This window comes from Carettochelys insculpta, chromosome 14, assembly GCF_033958435.1.
Source record: "Carettochelys insculpta isolate YL-2023 chromosome 14, ASM3395843v1, whole genome shotgun sequence".
Classification (NCBI taxonomy): Eukaryota; Metazoa; Chordata; order Testudines; family Carettochelyidae; genus Carettochelys; species Carettochelys insculpta.
Window position 1 is genome coordinate 3,446,467 of NC_134150.1, and position 15,604 is coordinate 3,462,070.

General features: G+C 52.3%; 1 protein-coding gene across 1 annotated transcript; it reads right to left on the bottom strand.

Moving 5' to 3' along the window:
- Window positions 1-2: 2 nt before the first annotated feature.
- On the bottom strand, window positions 3-4,970 carry PRSS54 (serine protease 54). Its single transcript, XM_075009123.1, has 7 exons — window positions 4,952-4,970; window positions 3,901-4,072; window positions 3,177-3,249; window positions 2,313-2,748; window positions 2,116-2,127; window positions 1,197-1,324; window positions 3-494 (listed from the first exon to the last, which is right to left on the bottom strand). The coding sequence occupies exons 1-7, from the start codon at window positions 4,968-4,970 to the stop codon at window positions 6-8; spliced, it is 1,329 nt and encodes a 442-aa protein (XP_074865224.1). The 3' UTR covers window positions 3-5.
- Window positions 4,971-15,604: the final 10,634 nt, after the last annotated feature.

Genomic DNA, 15,604 nt, shown 5'->3' on the forward strand with positions numbered 1-15,604 from the left:
CTCATCTAGTAAAAGAGGCATGAAATCAAAAGGAAAACAGCGCTCATTTCCGCGAGGGGCTGCGGCTGACTTAAGCTCCCTTGCGAAATGGGGAGCGTTTCCCCACTGTAGTAGTCGTAGTATACAGGGTCCGACTTGGCATAAGACCGGGCAAGCCCTCCCTCGGCTGGCTTGATGTCCTTCGCTTGCTGGTTTGTCTGGCCGTGGTCAGCCCTGCCTTCTGAGATGACTGAGAAGTGAAACACCTCTGCTGGCTCAGCCGAACTTTCCAGATCCCCAGCCGGAGCTTGCAAAGCAGAGTGCCCTCTGGGAAACATGGGATATATGGGGAGTTCTGCCTCCGCTGTTGTGGCTGAAATCCAGCCACTGTAATAGGCCACTTTCGTGTAGAGAAAAGGCCCATAGCATCGCATGCCACCCTGACTCAGCACTCCATTCAGAACCCAGATCCTGGTTCCCTTAGCTTGGCACATGACTGGGTTTCCTTGGTCCCCCTATGAAAGAGAAGAGGCAGGTTTCAGTCACCCCGGCCTGTTTTCCTCTGGCCTCTGCTATGTTACAGTTCTTGTATCCGGTGGGTGCCTCTCTGCACTAATCCTAAACAGGGAGAAGGACAAATCCCACTTCCTTACTGTGTCCTCTGCACCACCACCAAACTTCAGGTTGCTGGCTGAACAGGCTGCTTCATGGAGCACTGAGGGAACCCAATTCCCTTTTCCCATGCAAAGACCAGAGCTTATGATGTGACAAAGCCTCAGGATGGAGGGTGGAAAGTGACATGTGAAAACTAAGGGTATGTCTACACTACCAGGGAGTTCGACCTGGCCAGAGTCGATAGAGACGTGCAAAGTTGACCTAGCAGGGGTCAGCAGTTGACCCCTGTATTTCTCGATATCGTGAGGAGTAAGGGAGGTCAACAGGAGAAACTCTCCCATCGACCTCCTTCTGTGAGGACAGCGTGGTAAGTTGATTACAGATAATTTGATTCTAGCTGCGCAGTAGCTGTAGCTGGAATTGCGTATCTGCAATTGACTTAAGACCCTAGGGTAGACCAAAGTTAAGGTCTTTACTATGGCCCACAGATGATGTGGGCCCCAGACCTCATGGACAACAGAGAAACTCATGGGCACTGGGGGCGGGGATAACGTGCTGGGAGCAGAGGCTGCTCAGGTTCTGGGTGAGCGGAAGCTCCTTACCAAGCATCCAGTCACGTTGTCGGAATCCCTGTGGCTGCTGCACTCGGTCGTGACAATCCTCTTCAGCGGGCACGGATCCGCATCCACCACCGAGAGCTTCCTCAGAAAGCCCACAGCCGCGCGACTCCCTGTCTGAGCCAAGGACCTAGAGATCAGGCTCCCAGCCGAGGGCGAGGAACCGAAAGGAGCTGCTTCACGAGTGCTGCATTTCTTCCTATTGACACGCCCAGTGCTCAAAGGAGCACTGTCTGGGCTCCGCCCAGCTGGGTGGAGAGGAGCAGGTCCCTGTACTGCCAGCTGGGAGAGCTGGGTCTGTACCACGGCTCCCTCTGGCCTCTCCGTTCACACTAGGACATGGCACCAGCATCAGTCCCTCCTAGCAAGGGCGCTGGGTGGGATCGGACGTCTCCATTTCCTAGCCGTGCTGCTCTGGTTGGCTTTTGCGGACTCTCAGGAAGCTCTCAGACTCTGAAATCCACTCTTAAGTGTTGCCCTTCTCCATAGACATTGTTTGAGGGCACAGGGGGTATTATCTGCTCAACAGGGCCAACTTTATGGGGGATTGCCGTGATTGAGGAGGCAAGGATGGGTGCCTGCCAGCTGGCCTCCGTCCTGTGACTTCCTTCTCTGTGCCCCAAGCAGCTCCACGAGCCAGCTGTTCTGCAGTCCCACGGGAGCCCAAGCTGCTGTGTGCCGCTGTGTGGTGCGGTGGGGAAGTAGGAGCCCCGCACAGCAGCCAGAGCTGCTTCGAGAGGCACTAGAACAGTAGCAGCAAGTCCAGCTACAGCAACCAGTGCCAGAGAGGCTGCAGCTCCTGCATTCAGATCGGCACAGCCGACAGCCACAGCTGGGGCTTCCCTGCTAAGCCAGCCTGTGCTTCCTCCCCTGGCACCCACAGCCTGAGTAATGCACAGCTCACCTGTGCCCACCACTTCAGGGGGGAGAGAGTCAGCAAGACAGGGGGACAGGCGTTAGCATGTGAATCCGTCTGCTTGTCCTCCTCACACGCATCTGGTCCCACTGGTCTAGCTGGAGCTGTCCCCCACCAAGATATAGCAGCCAAACTAGGGACATGCCCTTCTCTAGTCCCTATCACCGGGCAAAGGATGGGGTTACCTGTGGTGGGGTGGAGCCACCCTGCCACCCAGCAGTTCTCCAGAGCGGCTGCAGTGAGGTTCCTGCCAGGGAAGCAGATGGGCTGAACAGCCTCAGTAAAGGGCACTGGGGTGGCTGTCCTGAGCAGGGCCAGGTTCCTGTCCAGCGTGATTTCGTTGAAGTCTTCGTGGGGTGTTACGTTGCTGATTGAGTATTGGAGCTGGGGCTTCTGCATGCTGAGATCTGTTAGTCCCACCACGGCGAAAGCCGGCTGCCTGGAGAGAGAGAGCGGAGCTGAAGGTGCACAGAGACCTAGGAACTGATGGTGGCAGGAACCGGACAGCTCAGTGGGCACAAGGTGACAGACTTGGGGCCGCATTGTGACGTCGCCTTGGGTAAGGCAGTTGATATGGGTGCAAAGCCTAGGGGCGATCAGAATTGGACTCTGTACCTGTGACTCGGGGGCTCAGGCTCTGGCTCCCTGCACAGGTCGGGTGGGTGTGTGCAAAAGTGATTTGCATGCCCCCGTTGTGCCACCACCCCACTGGCCAGGGTTGCCCAGCACCGTCCGGCCCCAAGGCATGATTCAAAGCAGCCGATGGGCTGCTGCGACTTGCACAGTTGGCTGGGCCTGTTCTGGCTGTAGTAGGAGCTATTTTCCACCTGTAGTTCTGTCCCTTTCACTCAGCCCTGTATCCCACTGCAGGGAGTGGCGCAGGGGGCACAGGCGATGCCCCAGCAGCTCTGATACCCAATGATTCCCCATTGCATTTTACGCCAGCAGAGCAGCTCGGGGGAGGACAGCGTCTTAGCTGTACTGAGTCTAGGAGGGACAGGCTGGAATCCTGAGCATGGGCGCTCTGCCCACATCACCAGGATGGATACCATATTGGCAGCATCTGGGTGGCACGTGCAGGGGAAGGGTTGACAGCAGCTCTGGGCGCAGGTGTCCTGTCCCCTACTGGTGAGAGATGAGGGGAGGACAGGAGACCTCACAATCCCTTCCCGCCAGGGTTCCCGCTCCTTGTTTCCATCACGGTGCAGACAACGTTTTGTTATGTGCACCAAAGCTGGTGCAGACATGCACCACCACTCGCCACACATGTTGTGGGCACTCTGCTAATCAACTGGGCGGCACCTGAATCTCTCCTGGGTGGCTGCCCAGGTGCTCAGCTTACAGGGAACGCTGCTCCCCACGCCCTGGCCTTCCAAACCCGATCTTTTCAGGGGACTAAATATGTGAAGGGTCAAAAGGAAATGCCGGGTGGGAAGAAGAGCCCAATGCAAACAGCAATGGTGTGATTGAACCCTGTGTTCAGCACTGTCTCCATCTGGCTGGATCACAGCTGCAGCCAAGGTATGAGCAGTCCCAGCAACTCAGCAGGCAGAGCGAATGGACTCTTGCGATTGGCTGAGTTCCAGGACATGTTCTACAGCACAAGCTGCCCGTCGAGTCTGTGCTGGATGGCTGGTGCCTACTGAGGGCCAGGGTGTTCCTCACAGCCTTCCAGGAAGACCTCCCAGAAGCCATGTCCTGCAGAGATGAAAGCAAGCCCACACCATCAAGCATCACCCTGCCTCCCTCCCTCAAAGAGCACCTAGCACGTACCTCATCTGAAACGTGGCTGCCGCACTCAGGATCCAGTGCTCACTCAGGATGGAGCCAAAGGCCAGGTGGTTGTGCTGTAGGTCCTGGATGGACACCACCCAGGGGAATTCCCCTACAGCTACAAACTCTTGCGTGGAGCGAGGTGGTGCCAAGGTGCTCTGGGTACCACAACCTGCAAAGTAACTTAAACGGTTACTCAGCTGCCCGTAGCTGTTTTTCTGTGAGATGGCTTGTTCACATCCGTTCCACTCAGGTGTGTGTGTGCCACCTGCGCAGTTCCTGGAAAGTTTGGCTCCAGAAGGGGCTGGCAAAGTGGGTTCCAGCCCATGAAAGCTTATGCTCAGATAAATTGGTTGCTTTTTAAGGTGTCATGGGACTTCTCATTTTTGGGTGTTGACGGCGACCTTGATACTGAGTGATCCGACCAGGAAGGAGAAGCAGCGTGACTGGGGCTCTAGAAATGTGGTGTTACCAGTGGTGTTGGGGCTATGCTGGGACCAGCGGCATCCCTCTTGCTTTGTGCCTGAGAATGCTGAGCACAGGTCAGGCAGGTGTGGGACTGGTGGAAAGGCAGGCACCAGGTGGGCTTCCCTGGGTGGCAGGAATGGATCCAGGATCGTGCCTGGGCTGTGCTTCTGGAATGAACAGAACACAGCTCCTGGAGGCAAACAGGTCATCTGGGGAAACCCCCACCTTTGGAAAAGGGAAGGTAGGACATCCGCAGGGATGGACCGCTCGTGACTGTGGCATGAAGTGAGGAGGTGCTCAGTGAGTTGGTTCTGCATTCTGTCTGTCGGAGGTTGGAAATGGACGTCAGGAGAGGGATTACATTGGTGATTCCCTGTTCTGTTCACTCCCTCTGGGGCATCAGACATTGGCCACTGTCAGAAGACAAGATACTGAGCTAGATAGACCTTTGGTCTGACCCAGTGTGGTCATTCTGATATTACTATTCCTGGGCAATAGGCTGCCCCCAGGTGAATGGAGTGAGCTATGCAGAACTCCCGGGGCTAAAGGGCTTCCTGACAAAGATGGGCAGAATGAGCTCTACCTTGCTGCTTTTTCTCCATCACTGCCACAAACAGGCCTTGGAGCTGAGCAAGGAAGGCTTGGCATGCGAGTGGCACTGCCTGGAGCTCTCTGATAGCGATATGCAGGGAATGCTCGTCCTGTGACTGTAGCTCCTGTGTCTGGAGATCTCTCAGAAGCATCCCTCCCAACCCAGAGCTGATGCACTTGTCTGTCCCTAAGGATGTGGATGGTTGGGGTTTGCTGGAGGGGACTCCTGCATGCAGTCTGAAGGTCTAGCCACCACTGCAGGGACTGGGGTGTGTGTCCGGCACCGTCTCTACAAATCCAGGCTGTCACACCCCAGATGGACAATCAATTGTTTGTAAAAGGGTCCCTGAAGAGGGCCAGGGCCAGAGGTGTGGCAGTGGTAGGGGAGGAGCAGAACTTCTACCATACAAAGAACCCAGCAGTCCAAGGCTACCAGAGCCTATGCATGCCAGAAGTGGGATAAACGATCCCAGAACTGGGGCTGAGGATCTGGTGCGGAGTCTGGTACGTTGTCCCCAGGCACATGCTCAGAAGGCCTGCTGGGAGGCGAAGATGTGTGCCCCTGGCCCCGTGAGGCTCAGGGCTGGAATCGGGGGTGATGTGTGGAAGGCACTAGGGGTCATGTGCACCCCACCAGGGTGGGAAGGGCTGGCCAGCAGAGGCAGGGGACCAGCAAGGCTGGAGGCCAGTGTCAGCAGCAAGGGCCTATGCCACCCTCACCATCGAGAAGCAGAACCATGCAGCTGGAGAGTGGCATGAGCTGGGGCCACCCTGTTGCACTTCCCCGTCTCCGCTGCTGGTGGTGCTAGCCCTCTGGCCTCGCTGGTCCCTGGCTGTCTTGGCTGGGGGTGTGGGGCCAAGGGTGGAGAGGGTTTGTTCAGGCTGTGTGGGTCTCGTGGCCCTCTCACCAGTCACCTCTGGCTGGGATGGCTTACACTTTCCATTTCTACCTTGCTGTCTGGCCCGGTCTTGTCCAGAGTGAGGTTGGTAAGGACGTTCATGGGGATGAGCTTTGGAATGTTTCCTTAGAGTAGCTTCCTATGCACCTCTAGCACCTTCAGGGTCACCCTTGAATCCTGTAGGGTACGGTATGCAGCCTGCAGCCCTGTGGGACAGACTTTTCTCACAAAAAGGTTGAATTTTTGTGTCCCTGGTCTCAGGCCTGGGCCCCGGCCACCCCCCCCGCCCCTTTCAGGTCCATTAATAACACTTGGAGGGAACCAAGTATTTACTTTCTACCTCTTTGGCCATCGGGGTGGGGATAGAGGCTGGCATCTGCCACTCAGTCTGGGCATTGTTCTGGATAGTCTTCATGAGCAGCAGTGCCACTCAGGAAGGACCTCTTGGGCCTGAATGTCTGGGTCCTCATGTCCCACCACCTCTTCAGCTCATAAGGCCAGATCACAGATCAGGGATGGTCTGGCTGGGGCTTGATCCTGCTGAGGGGCAGGGGACCGGACGTGACCTCTTGAGGTCTGTTCCAGTTCGAGTGTTCTATGATTCCAAGATAACAGAGCTCGAGAAGGGTGAGGAGAACTTGCAAGGAAGCCACTCACGGTTCCAGCAGCCATCACAGGCTGTAAGAAGGATCAAGCTGGCAGGGTCATATATATCGAGTGCCAGGAAGGTGCCACTCCTGAGGGTTCCACAGCTGATGCAATGGAGCTGCTGAGAGACAAACTTTCCAGGAACTGTGCATGTGGCTTGCTTGCATCTGACCAGCCTTGATGTAAACAAGCCCTTGCTGAAAGAGGGCACTGTCCCCCGGGGGTCCTCCTAGGACCTAGCAGATCTGTACTTCCCAGTCTATTACCTCCTCCTCAGCTCTGCTTTTCCTCCATCAATACCCCATCTCTTCTGCTTCTCGTGCTCTGCCTCCCTTTTCCACCCGTCGTATCATAAAAAGTGAGTGACAGCTGCTGCTGCCTCCGGAAATCTGAGCAGGCCCCCAAGCAGCGCCACCTTCTCCTGGACACAACTTGTCCCCATGCTGACCTCCCATGGGGCTGCATCAGGAAGGGCCCAGGCCCTGTCACCACCGGCAGCAGCCAGAGGGCACCATCTGGGCAGTGCAAGGGTTTGGCCATGCAGCATCACTCACCAGCTGCCAGGGAGTAGGAAATGCACAGCCACAGCAGCACCAGGCCTCTTGTCCTGCTGCCCTGGCAAAGAGATGGAACCATTCACCTATGGCCCCCCCTGGGGAAACCAGAGAACAAGCACACCCTGCCCTTTGTCACCTGCATGCTGCACCTTGACTTGGCATTGCCTCAGGCCCGGCACAAGCAGCCGCAGTGAGGGGGGCGTTGCTGGCATTTGCTTGGGCTGGGAGGCCTGGGCTTGTGTGTGCCTTCAGGCCGCACTGGAAGGTGTGTCTTCTCCCCAGAGCCGTCCCAGCCCTGCCTCCCTTCCAGACTTGGACTCTGCACATCCTGATGTTCCCCAGGCAGCCTCACTGTGACTCATCTAGGGCCAGCCAGTGCCAGGCTTTCCCCACCCAAGAGGGGATTGCATGGACTGACAGGCAGGGCCTGTTGCAGTGGTTTTCAACCAGTGTGCCACAACACACTTGTGTGCCCTGAGAGCTGTCCAAGCGTGCCCTGAAGTTTCATCAATTTCCCTTCTGTACCGCCTTTGCAGATTCCCCAGGGACTGGGGATGAAGGAGGGTGATTGACGACCACATGTCAGCTGGGGCGGGGTTTCTCAATTTCCCCCAAAGAGCCAAGGGGAGGGGAATTGACGACCCCATGCCAGCCCTCCCACCTGAGTCCCAGCTGGCATGGGGTTGGTCAGTTCCGCCCCCCACCCAGCCACTGCAAGGGGAAATGCCAATCTGCAGGAGCCCGTTCAGGCTGGGAGGCAGCTGAAATTTCTGCTTCCTGGCCCAAATGGGCTGGCAGGGAGCCCACCCCCGCTCCTTTGTTGCAGCAAGTTTAAAAGACACCTCCCAGCTCCAATGGGCTGGCAGGGAGGGGTGATGTTTGAACAATCAGTTCAGTTGAAAAAAGTGGGTGAACCATGGAATTGTTTGCCTTGTTGAAGTGTGTCTGGTCACTGAACAGGCTGGGACCCACTGGCCTATTGTGTCATGTTCATTCGTCCAGAGATGGCTGCTTCACACCAGTGTCATCTCCATCCTGGCTCTGGTTCATCTTCAGCTCCACTTTCCTCAGCCAGACTCCTACTAAGACCTGTCCTCCTACAGCATCTCCAAAACCCCAGCCTTCCTTCTCCATCCCTCTGCCAAACCCCAGCGCCACCCTGACCAATTCCCCAGCGTAGCACAGACTGCTCCCCTGAGCCACTTTCGTCCCCACCTTGCTCCTGCCAGCATTCGGTCTGAGCTCCTCATGGTGCTCCTGTACGTGGTTCGTCCCTTGGCTTTGCAAGCCCTCGCTTCCCAACGTCATTGTTTGTCTGGGCCCAGCCATGGAGCCACGTGCTTTGGCAGGGTTCTGATGCTGCACAATCACGCACTGTGAGATCACTGTTGCTATGGCATCCCTAGCCACACCTAGGGAGGAGGCTAAAGAGAGCTGGTTTAACACTACAGTACCTGGTGCCCAGGGCAGCCTGGCGAGAGTCTGGGACTTGCCTACAGGATCAGGCAGCATGAAAATCCCCAGTTGTACTCAGATTAGCCTTAGGCACAATCAGGGCTGGCAGGTTTGCAGAAATTTCGGTGCCAAGCACCCAAGCTGCTCCTCCATCCCGCCCCCCACCCCATTTAAGGCTCTGACAAAGAGTTTGTAAAGCAAGCTTCCTGCTTCAGAGGTACTTTAAAATGTTGCTGTTGATTTTTGAGGTTTGGCTAGCTGTTCTTCAGATTGGTTTTTGGCCTTCCTAATTATACATTTACACTTCTTTTTTTATTTTGTATTTTCCTCACTAGGATTTAACTTCTACTTTTTAAGCAATGCCTTTTTATCTCTCACTGCTTATTTTACATGGTTGATAAGCCACAGCTGGAACTCTTTTAGTTCTCTTACATTTATGTTAGGCCTCAGTGATGGTCTCTTTCAAAGACTGATACGCAACTTGCAGGGATTTCGCTTTTGACACTGTACCTTTTGATTTCTGTTTAACTAACCTCTTCGCTTTGTGCAGTTCCCTTTTCTGAAATTAAGTGCCAGGGTGTTGGGCAGCTGTGGTGGTTTCCCCACTACAGAGATGTTCAATTTAATGAATTCTCTATTTCCAAGCTACATTCTCCTCCTGGACTAGATGCTGTGCTCCACATTTGGACTAAATCAAGAATTACCTCTCCCTTTGACAGCAACGAAGGGTCCTGTGGCACCTTATAGACTAACAGAAAAGTTTTGAGCATGATGAAGTGAGTCTGTGCTCACGAAAGCTCATGCTCAAAACTTTTCTGTTAGTCTATAAGGTGCCACAGGACCCTTCGTTGCTGTTACAGATCCAGACTAACACGGCTACCCCTCCAATACTCTCCTTTTGAGAGTTCTAGAAACAACTGCTGAAAGAAGCAGACATTTAAGGTGTCAAGAAACTCTCTCTGCAACCTGTCCCAAGGTGACGTGCACCTAGTCAACAGGGGGTAGTCGAAATCCCACATTGTTTTTTTTATTTTTATAGCCTCTCTAATCTCCCTGAGCATTTCTCTTTCACTACCACCATTCCTGTCAGGTGGTCAGTAATATATGCCTAGTGCTATACTCTTATCAGAGCACTGAATTACTATCCAGAGAGATTTTGTGGTACCATTTGATTCATTTAAGAATTTTACTTCATTTGATTCTCTGCTTCCTTTCACATATAGTGACGCTCCCCCACATTGGGGTGACCTGTTCTGCCCTTCCAATGTGTTTTGTACCCGGTATGACTGTGTCCTATTCATTATCCTCATTCCAACAAGCTTCTGAGATGTCTGTGCCTCTAAACTTCATCACAAAACCCCTTAGCCCACTTTGTGTTTCTTATCTTTTGCCTGGAATACCTGACAATGCTTTGAGGATAGTCTAATGATCCTAATGACAAGTCTTTGGTTATGTTAATCACCCTGCCTTTTTTGTACACAAACTCCAAGTGGCCAGGGCTGGGCTGCTCCATAATTCACGACAGTCACACTCAGGCTGGGCTGCAGTTAATGCTGGAGCTGAACCCTCAGGGTTGAATATTCCTGGAGCCTGAGCACTACTACTACAGTCCTACTGTACGGAGCAGAAACTTGGAGAACAACAAAAATGACTGTCCAAAAATCCAGACATTTATCAATAACGGCCTCCGTAAAATCCTCTGGATCCATTGGCCATCCACCATCAGTAACCAAGACCTGTGGCAACTGACTCACCAACCTCCTGCTGAAGACGGAACAGGAAGAGACAATGGTGATGGATTGGACATACCCTCAGAAAGCCAACCAGCACCATCACAAGGCAAGCCTTACGTTGGAACCCACAAGGGAAAAAGAAAAGAGGGAAACACCTGGCACAGACACCTGAAGGCAGACACCAGAAAGACAGGATACACCTGGTCAGAGCTCGAAAAGCTCACCCAGGACAGGAGACACTGGCACATGGTTGTCAATGAAGCCAGACCATGAGACTCTTATCCTGCAGAGGGGTGTGGAAACAGCCTTTCATTCCCATCACGCAGCCTTTTTAAAATGGCTTTGTGCTAGTGCCAAGCAGTGCCCCACCAGAGACTGGGACGTGCTTTGTGGTCGCTGGGGCAGGTCTGATGCCAGTTTCGCTGGTGCGTATTCAGAGTGCACTTCATTGCCTGGATGAAGGGCCTTTGCATTCACACTACACTTGGGTGGAGGAACAGAGACCAGAATCTGGCTTCCGCTTTCTCATGCCTCAAGCCAGCAGAAACTGGGGGAGCTGTGGAGGCAGTGCCCTGATGGCAACCCTCCTGTAATTCACCAAAAGGCACCTGTCAGATTAAGGAGCAGAAATGAGATGATCCAGAGCAAAATCCTTTGCTCAGTCTTCCAACAGGCAATGTGGTGCATTTGAAATGGAGCTACTGGTGGGTTTAAAACAGAAGGAAAAGACCTTTTGAAAATGGCCTCTTCTTGCTTCCCATGCCAGCTTCTCGTGCGTACTCAGCGTCAGGTCTCAATTTAGCCACAAAAATATGCACAGTACTCCGGTTATCTCTGCAGTGGCTTGGTCATTCAGCTCTATCCCATCTCTGGCATCACCCACAGAGCTGTTTAGCAAAGTCCAACCTGCTTATTGAAGGCAGACCCTGGGTGCAGAACAGATGTAACAAAGGGAAGGACATTTGGCTGGCAGCATCTTCATTGCTGGTGATGGTGCATAAGAAGATCTCAGCTTGACTCTGCCAGAGGAGGGCAGGGCTGGCAATTTTACTTTTGAACTCCGCACATGTATTAGGGAACCCATTGGCAGCAAGCTCAGAGCCCCATAGTGCCATTTCTAGAGTCGCTTGACAGAGCAGACCCATGCTGCAGCCGATGCTCCTGGAGGATTGGCCGCTAAGCACTTGTGGAGGGAAGCACTTATTTAACTGTTACGTTTACAGAGTGTCTATGGCAGTGGGATTGGAGAAGCACCTCTTCATCTGTCCTGAAAGGAGGCTCAGCAGACGCCTCTCAGATTTCCACTGCTGCTTCTGTGCAAGCAGAGCCGGAGGCCCTGTTTGGCTGAGGAGCATGGCTAGATGCTTTGTCCCAGCACAGACTGCCTCAGGGTTGGAGGGAAAAGATGTCTCATGAGAAACAGGTGAGGCTGCTGCTCCGCAAATGAAACGGAGCCATTGCAGCGAGAGCTTCTCATGCAGAGACCAAGCAAAGCACGGAGTAGCTGATTAACGTATGGTAAACAGCCTCATCAGCAACTGACCCCAGGAGGGCCCTTGCTGCTCTCTGCTCACTCACAAGGTCCTCCACCTGGAGTCTTTCCTCTGCTCCAGCAACCTGCAGGACTCTGGTTCAGCTGAGTGCTCGCGGCGCAGCCTTTTATAAGGCTCTTCAAGGTATCATCTGATCCTTCCCCACCCCAGCTGCATTTAGGAGACACCCAATCAATCACAGGTGAGGCTGGGTTCCTCTTCCCAGTCTCACTACGGCAAGATGGTAAAAAGGTGTTTATAGGAGGAGCTGATTTCTCTGTCACTCAGACTGTTGTGAATCTGGAGTTCCTGAAGGCCCTGGAGTTAATTCTAGTTTTGCACCAAGATGACTGAGGATTAAGGGACCAGCATTTGGCCCAAGGTCTGTGCCCTTGATGCACAGAAATTGCACCAGTTGAACTTAAATCATTTTTTAAAAGCAGAGCAAGACTCTCAGCATGGCTAACTGCAGTTTAGCTGAATCTGAGCATTTTTAGTGGCTCGGGACAAAATTGAAAGACACTGTCTTTACTGTCACTCCATCCTGTTGTAAAATCCTAGTGGAGGCAAGGCGTAGTTTGTACCTTGGTGTAACTAGATGAGGAATGCTCTTTACATCGTGACAGCGAATGTGGGTTAACTATCTTGTTGTGGAAAAAACACACTGTTTTGGCAATGAAGATGTAGCCTATGAATTAATCAGTTTAAAACCCTCCTTTAGTTACACCAGGATAATGCCTGTGTGTAGACAGACCCATGGCTGTGCTGCCGTCGGTCATCCTACTGAAGGTGGTATTGGACAGGCTCAGTTATGAAAGCCAGCCCATGGCATCAAGCCTTCTCTATCCAGTTTGAGAGTTAAGAGCATTCGTCCAAACAAGTGGTCTGCTTGGCTGAACGTCCCCTTGTGCTTTATCATGTTTTGGACTCATCCTGAGAGTCAGGAAAGATTCAACAATTAAGTAGTAGCTACCTTAAAAAAATCTATTGGCCCTGGAAAACCACTAACATTGCTTCGGAGACGCATTTGTTTAGGTTTCCCACCTAGCAAAATTAATGCAGCCATTTTACTCACATTTTTGAACAAAAACCTTATTTAAATTAACAAAACAAAGTGAGTCATCTGAAATCTGGTTTCTCCTTATTTCCCAGAATTCAGTCCCCTTGTTGTACTGAGTGGAACAGCTGAGGCCTGCCTCTAAATTATCCGTGCTGTGAGGCTCCTCTGTGTCTCCAGATTAAAATCACATCCCCCACCCTGCTGGCGTTGAAAAACATTGCTCCATAGTGACCTTTAAGGGCAGATGCAGTCCCTTGCGACACAGCTCTGAAGTCTGGGCTGGGTGCCCTGCAGAAATGCCTTCAGGAGACTGGTGGAAATGTGTAAATTTCACATGCTGCTCCGTATCAGAGGGGTAGCCGTGTTAGTCTGGATCTGTAACAGCAATGAAGGGTCCTGTGGCACCTTAGAGACTAACAGCAAAGTTTGGAGCATGAGCTTTCGTGAGCACAGACACACTTCATCAGATGCTGGTCTTGGAAATCTCCAGGGCCAGGTATAAATAAGCCAGAGCAAGGGTGGGGATAACAAGGTTAGCTCAGTCAGCAAGAGTGAGGCTTACTACCAGCAGTGATCTGGAGGTGTGAACACCAAGGGAGGGGAAGCTCCTTTTGTATTTAGCCAGCCATTCAGTCTTTGTTTAAGCCTGAGCTGAGGGCGTCGAATTTGCAGATGAATTGTAGCTCAGAAATTTCTCTTTGGAGTCTGGTCCTGAAATTTCTTTGCTGTCGGATAGCTACTTTTAAGTCTGCTACTGTGTGGCCTGGGAGATTGAAGTGCTCTCCTAGGGGTTTTTGTATATTGCCATTTCTGATATCTGATTTGTGTGCGTTTATTCTTTTACGTAGAGACTGTCCAGTTTGTCCGATGTATATAGCAGAGGGGCATTGTTGGCACATGGGCTATGTCTACACGTGCCCCAAACTTCAAAATGGCCACGCAAATGGCCATTTCGAAGTTTACTAATGAAGCGCTGAAATGCATATGAGCTCATGGGAATAAGGGGACTTCGAAGTAGGTGGGGTCCTTTCGAAAAGAAGCCCCGTCTGGATGAGACGCGCGGCGGCGAGACGTGCGGCGGCAAGCCGCGTCAATTTCGAAGCGCCGCGGCCGCCCGCATGCTAATGAAGCGCTGAATATGCATTTCAGCGCTTCATTAGTAAACTTCGAAATGGCCATTTGCGTGGCCATTTCGAAGTTTGGGGCACGTGTAGACATGGCCCCGATGGCATAAATTATATTGGTAGATGTGCAGCTGAATGAACCCACGATGGTGTGGCTGATCTGGTTAGGTCCTGTAATGGTGTTGCTGGTGTAGATATGTGGGCAGAGCTGGCAACGAGGTTTGTTGCATGGATGGGTCCCTGAGTTAGAGTGACTGTGGTGCGGTGTATAGTTGCTGGTTAGGATTTGCTTCAGGTTGGCACGTTGTCTGTGGGCAAGGACTGGTCTGCCTCCCAAGGCCTGTGAAAGTGGGGGATCATTGTCCAGGATGGGTTGTAAATCCCTGATGATGCGCTGTAGAGGTTTTAGCTGAGGACTGTAGGTGATGGCTGGTGGTGGTCTGTTGGTTTCTCTCATGGGCTTGTCCTGTAGTAAGAGGCTTCGTGGCACACGTCTGGCTCTGTTGATCTGTTTTTTCACTTCCTCAGGTGGGTACTGCAGTTTCAAGAATGCTTGGTAGAGATCCTGTAGGTGTTTGTCTCTGTCGGAGGGGTTGGAGCAAATGTGGTTATATCTTAGTGCTTGGCTGTAGACAGTGGATCATGTGGTGTGTCTGGGATGGAAGCTGGAGGCACGAAGGTAGGCGTAGCAGTCAGTGGGTTTATGGTACAGGGTGGTATTGATGTGGCTATCGTGTATTAGCACTGTGGTGTCCAGGAAGTGGATCTCCTGTGTGGACTGTTCCAGGCTGAGGTTGATGTTGGGGTGAAAATTGTTGAAGTCCCAGTGGAATTCCTCCAGAGTCTCCTTCCCATGGGTCCAGATGATGAAGATGTTATCAATGTAGCGTAAGTAGAGACGGGGTGTTAGTGGACGAGAGCTAAGGAAGTGCTGTTCCAGGTCAGCCATAAAAATATTGGCATATTGAGGGGCCATGCAGGTACCCATAGCTGTGCCGCTGATTTGAAGGTATATATCGTCGCCAAATCTGAAATAGTTGTGTGTGAGGATAAAGTTACAGAGCTCAGCCATCAGATGTGCTGTAGCATCATCAGGGATACTCTTCCGGACAGCATTTATTCCATCTTTGTGTGGGATGTTGGTATAGAGAGCCTCTACATCCGTGGTGGCTAGGATAGTGTTTTAAGAACATAAGAACATAAGAATGGCCATACTGGGTCAGACCAAAGGTCCATCCAGCCCAGTATCCCGTCTGCCGACAGTGGCCAATGCCAGGTGCCCCAGAGAAGGAGAACAGAAGACAATGATCAAGTGATTTATCTCCTGCCCTTGTACTGAAGGCTAGGGCACCATACTTTACCCCTGGCTAATAGCCATTTATGGACCTAACCTGCAAAAATTTATCGAGCTCTTTTTTAAACCCTAATAGAGTCCTGGCCTTCACAGCCTCCTCCAGCAAAGAGTTCCACAGGTTGACTGTGCGCTGTGTGAAGAAAAATTTCCTTTTATTAGTTTTGAACCTACTACCCATCAATTTCATTTGGTGTCCCCTAGTTCTTGTATTATGGGAAAAGGTAAATAATTTTTCTATATTCACTTTCTCCACACCATTCATGATTTTATATACCTCTATCAT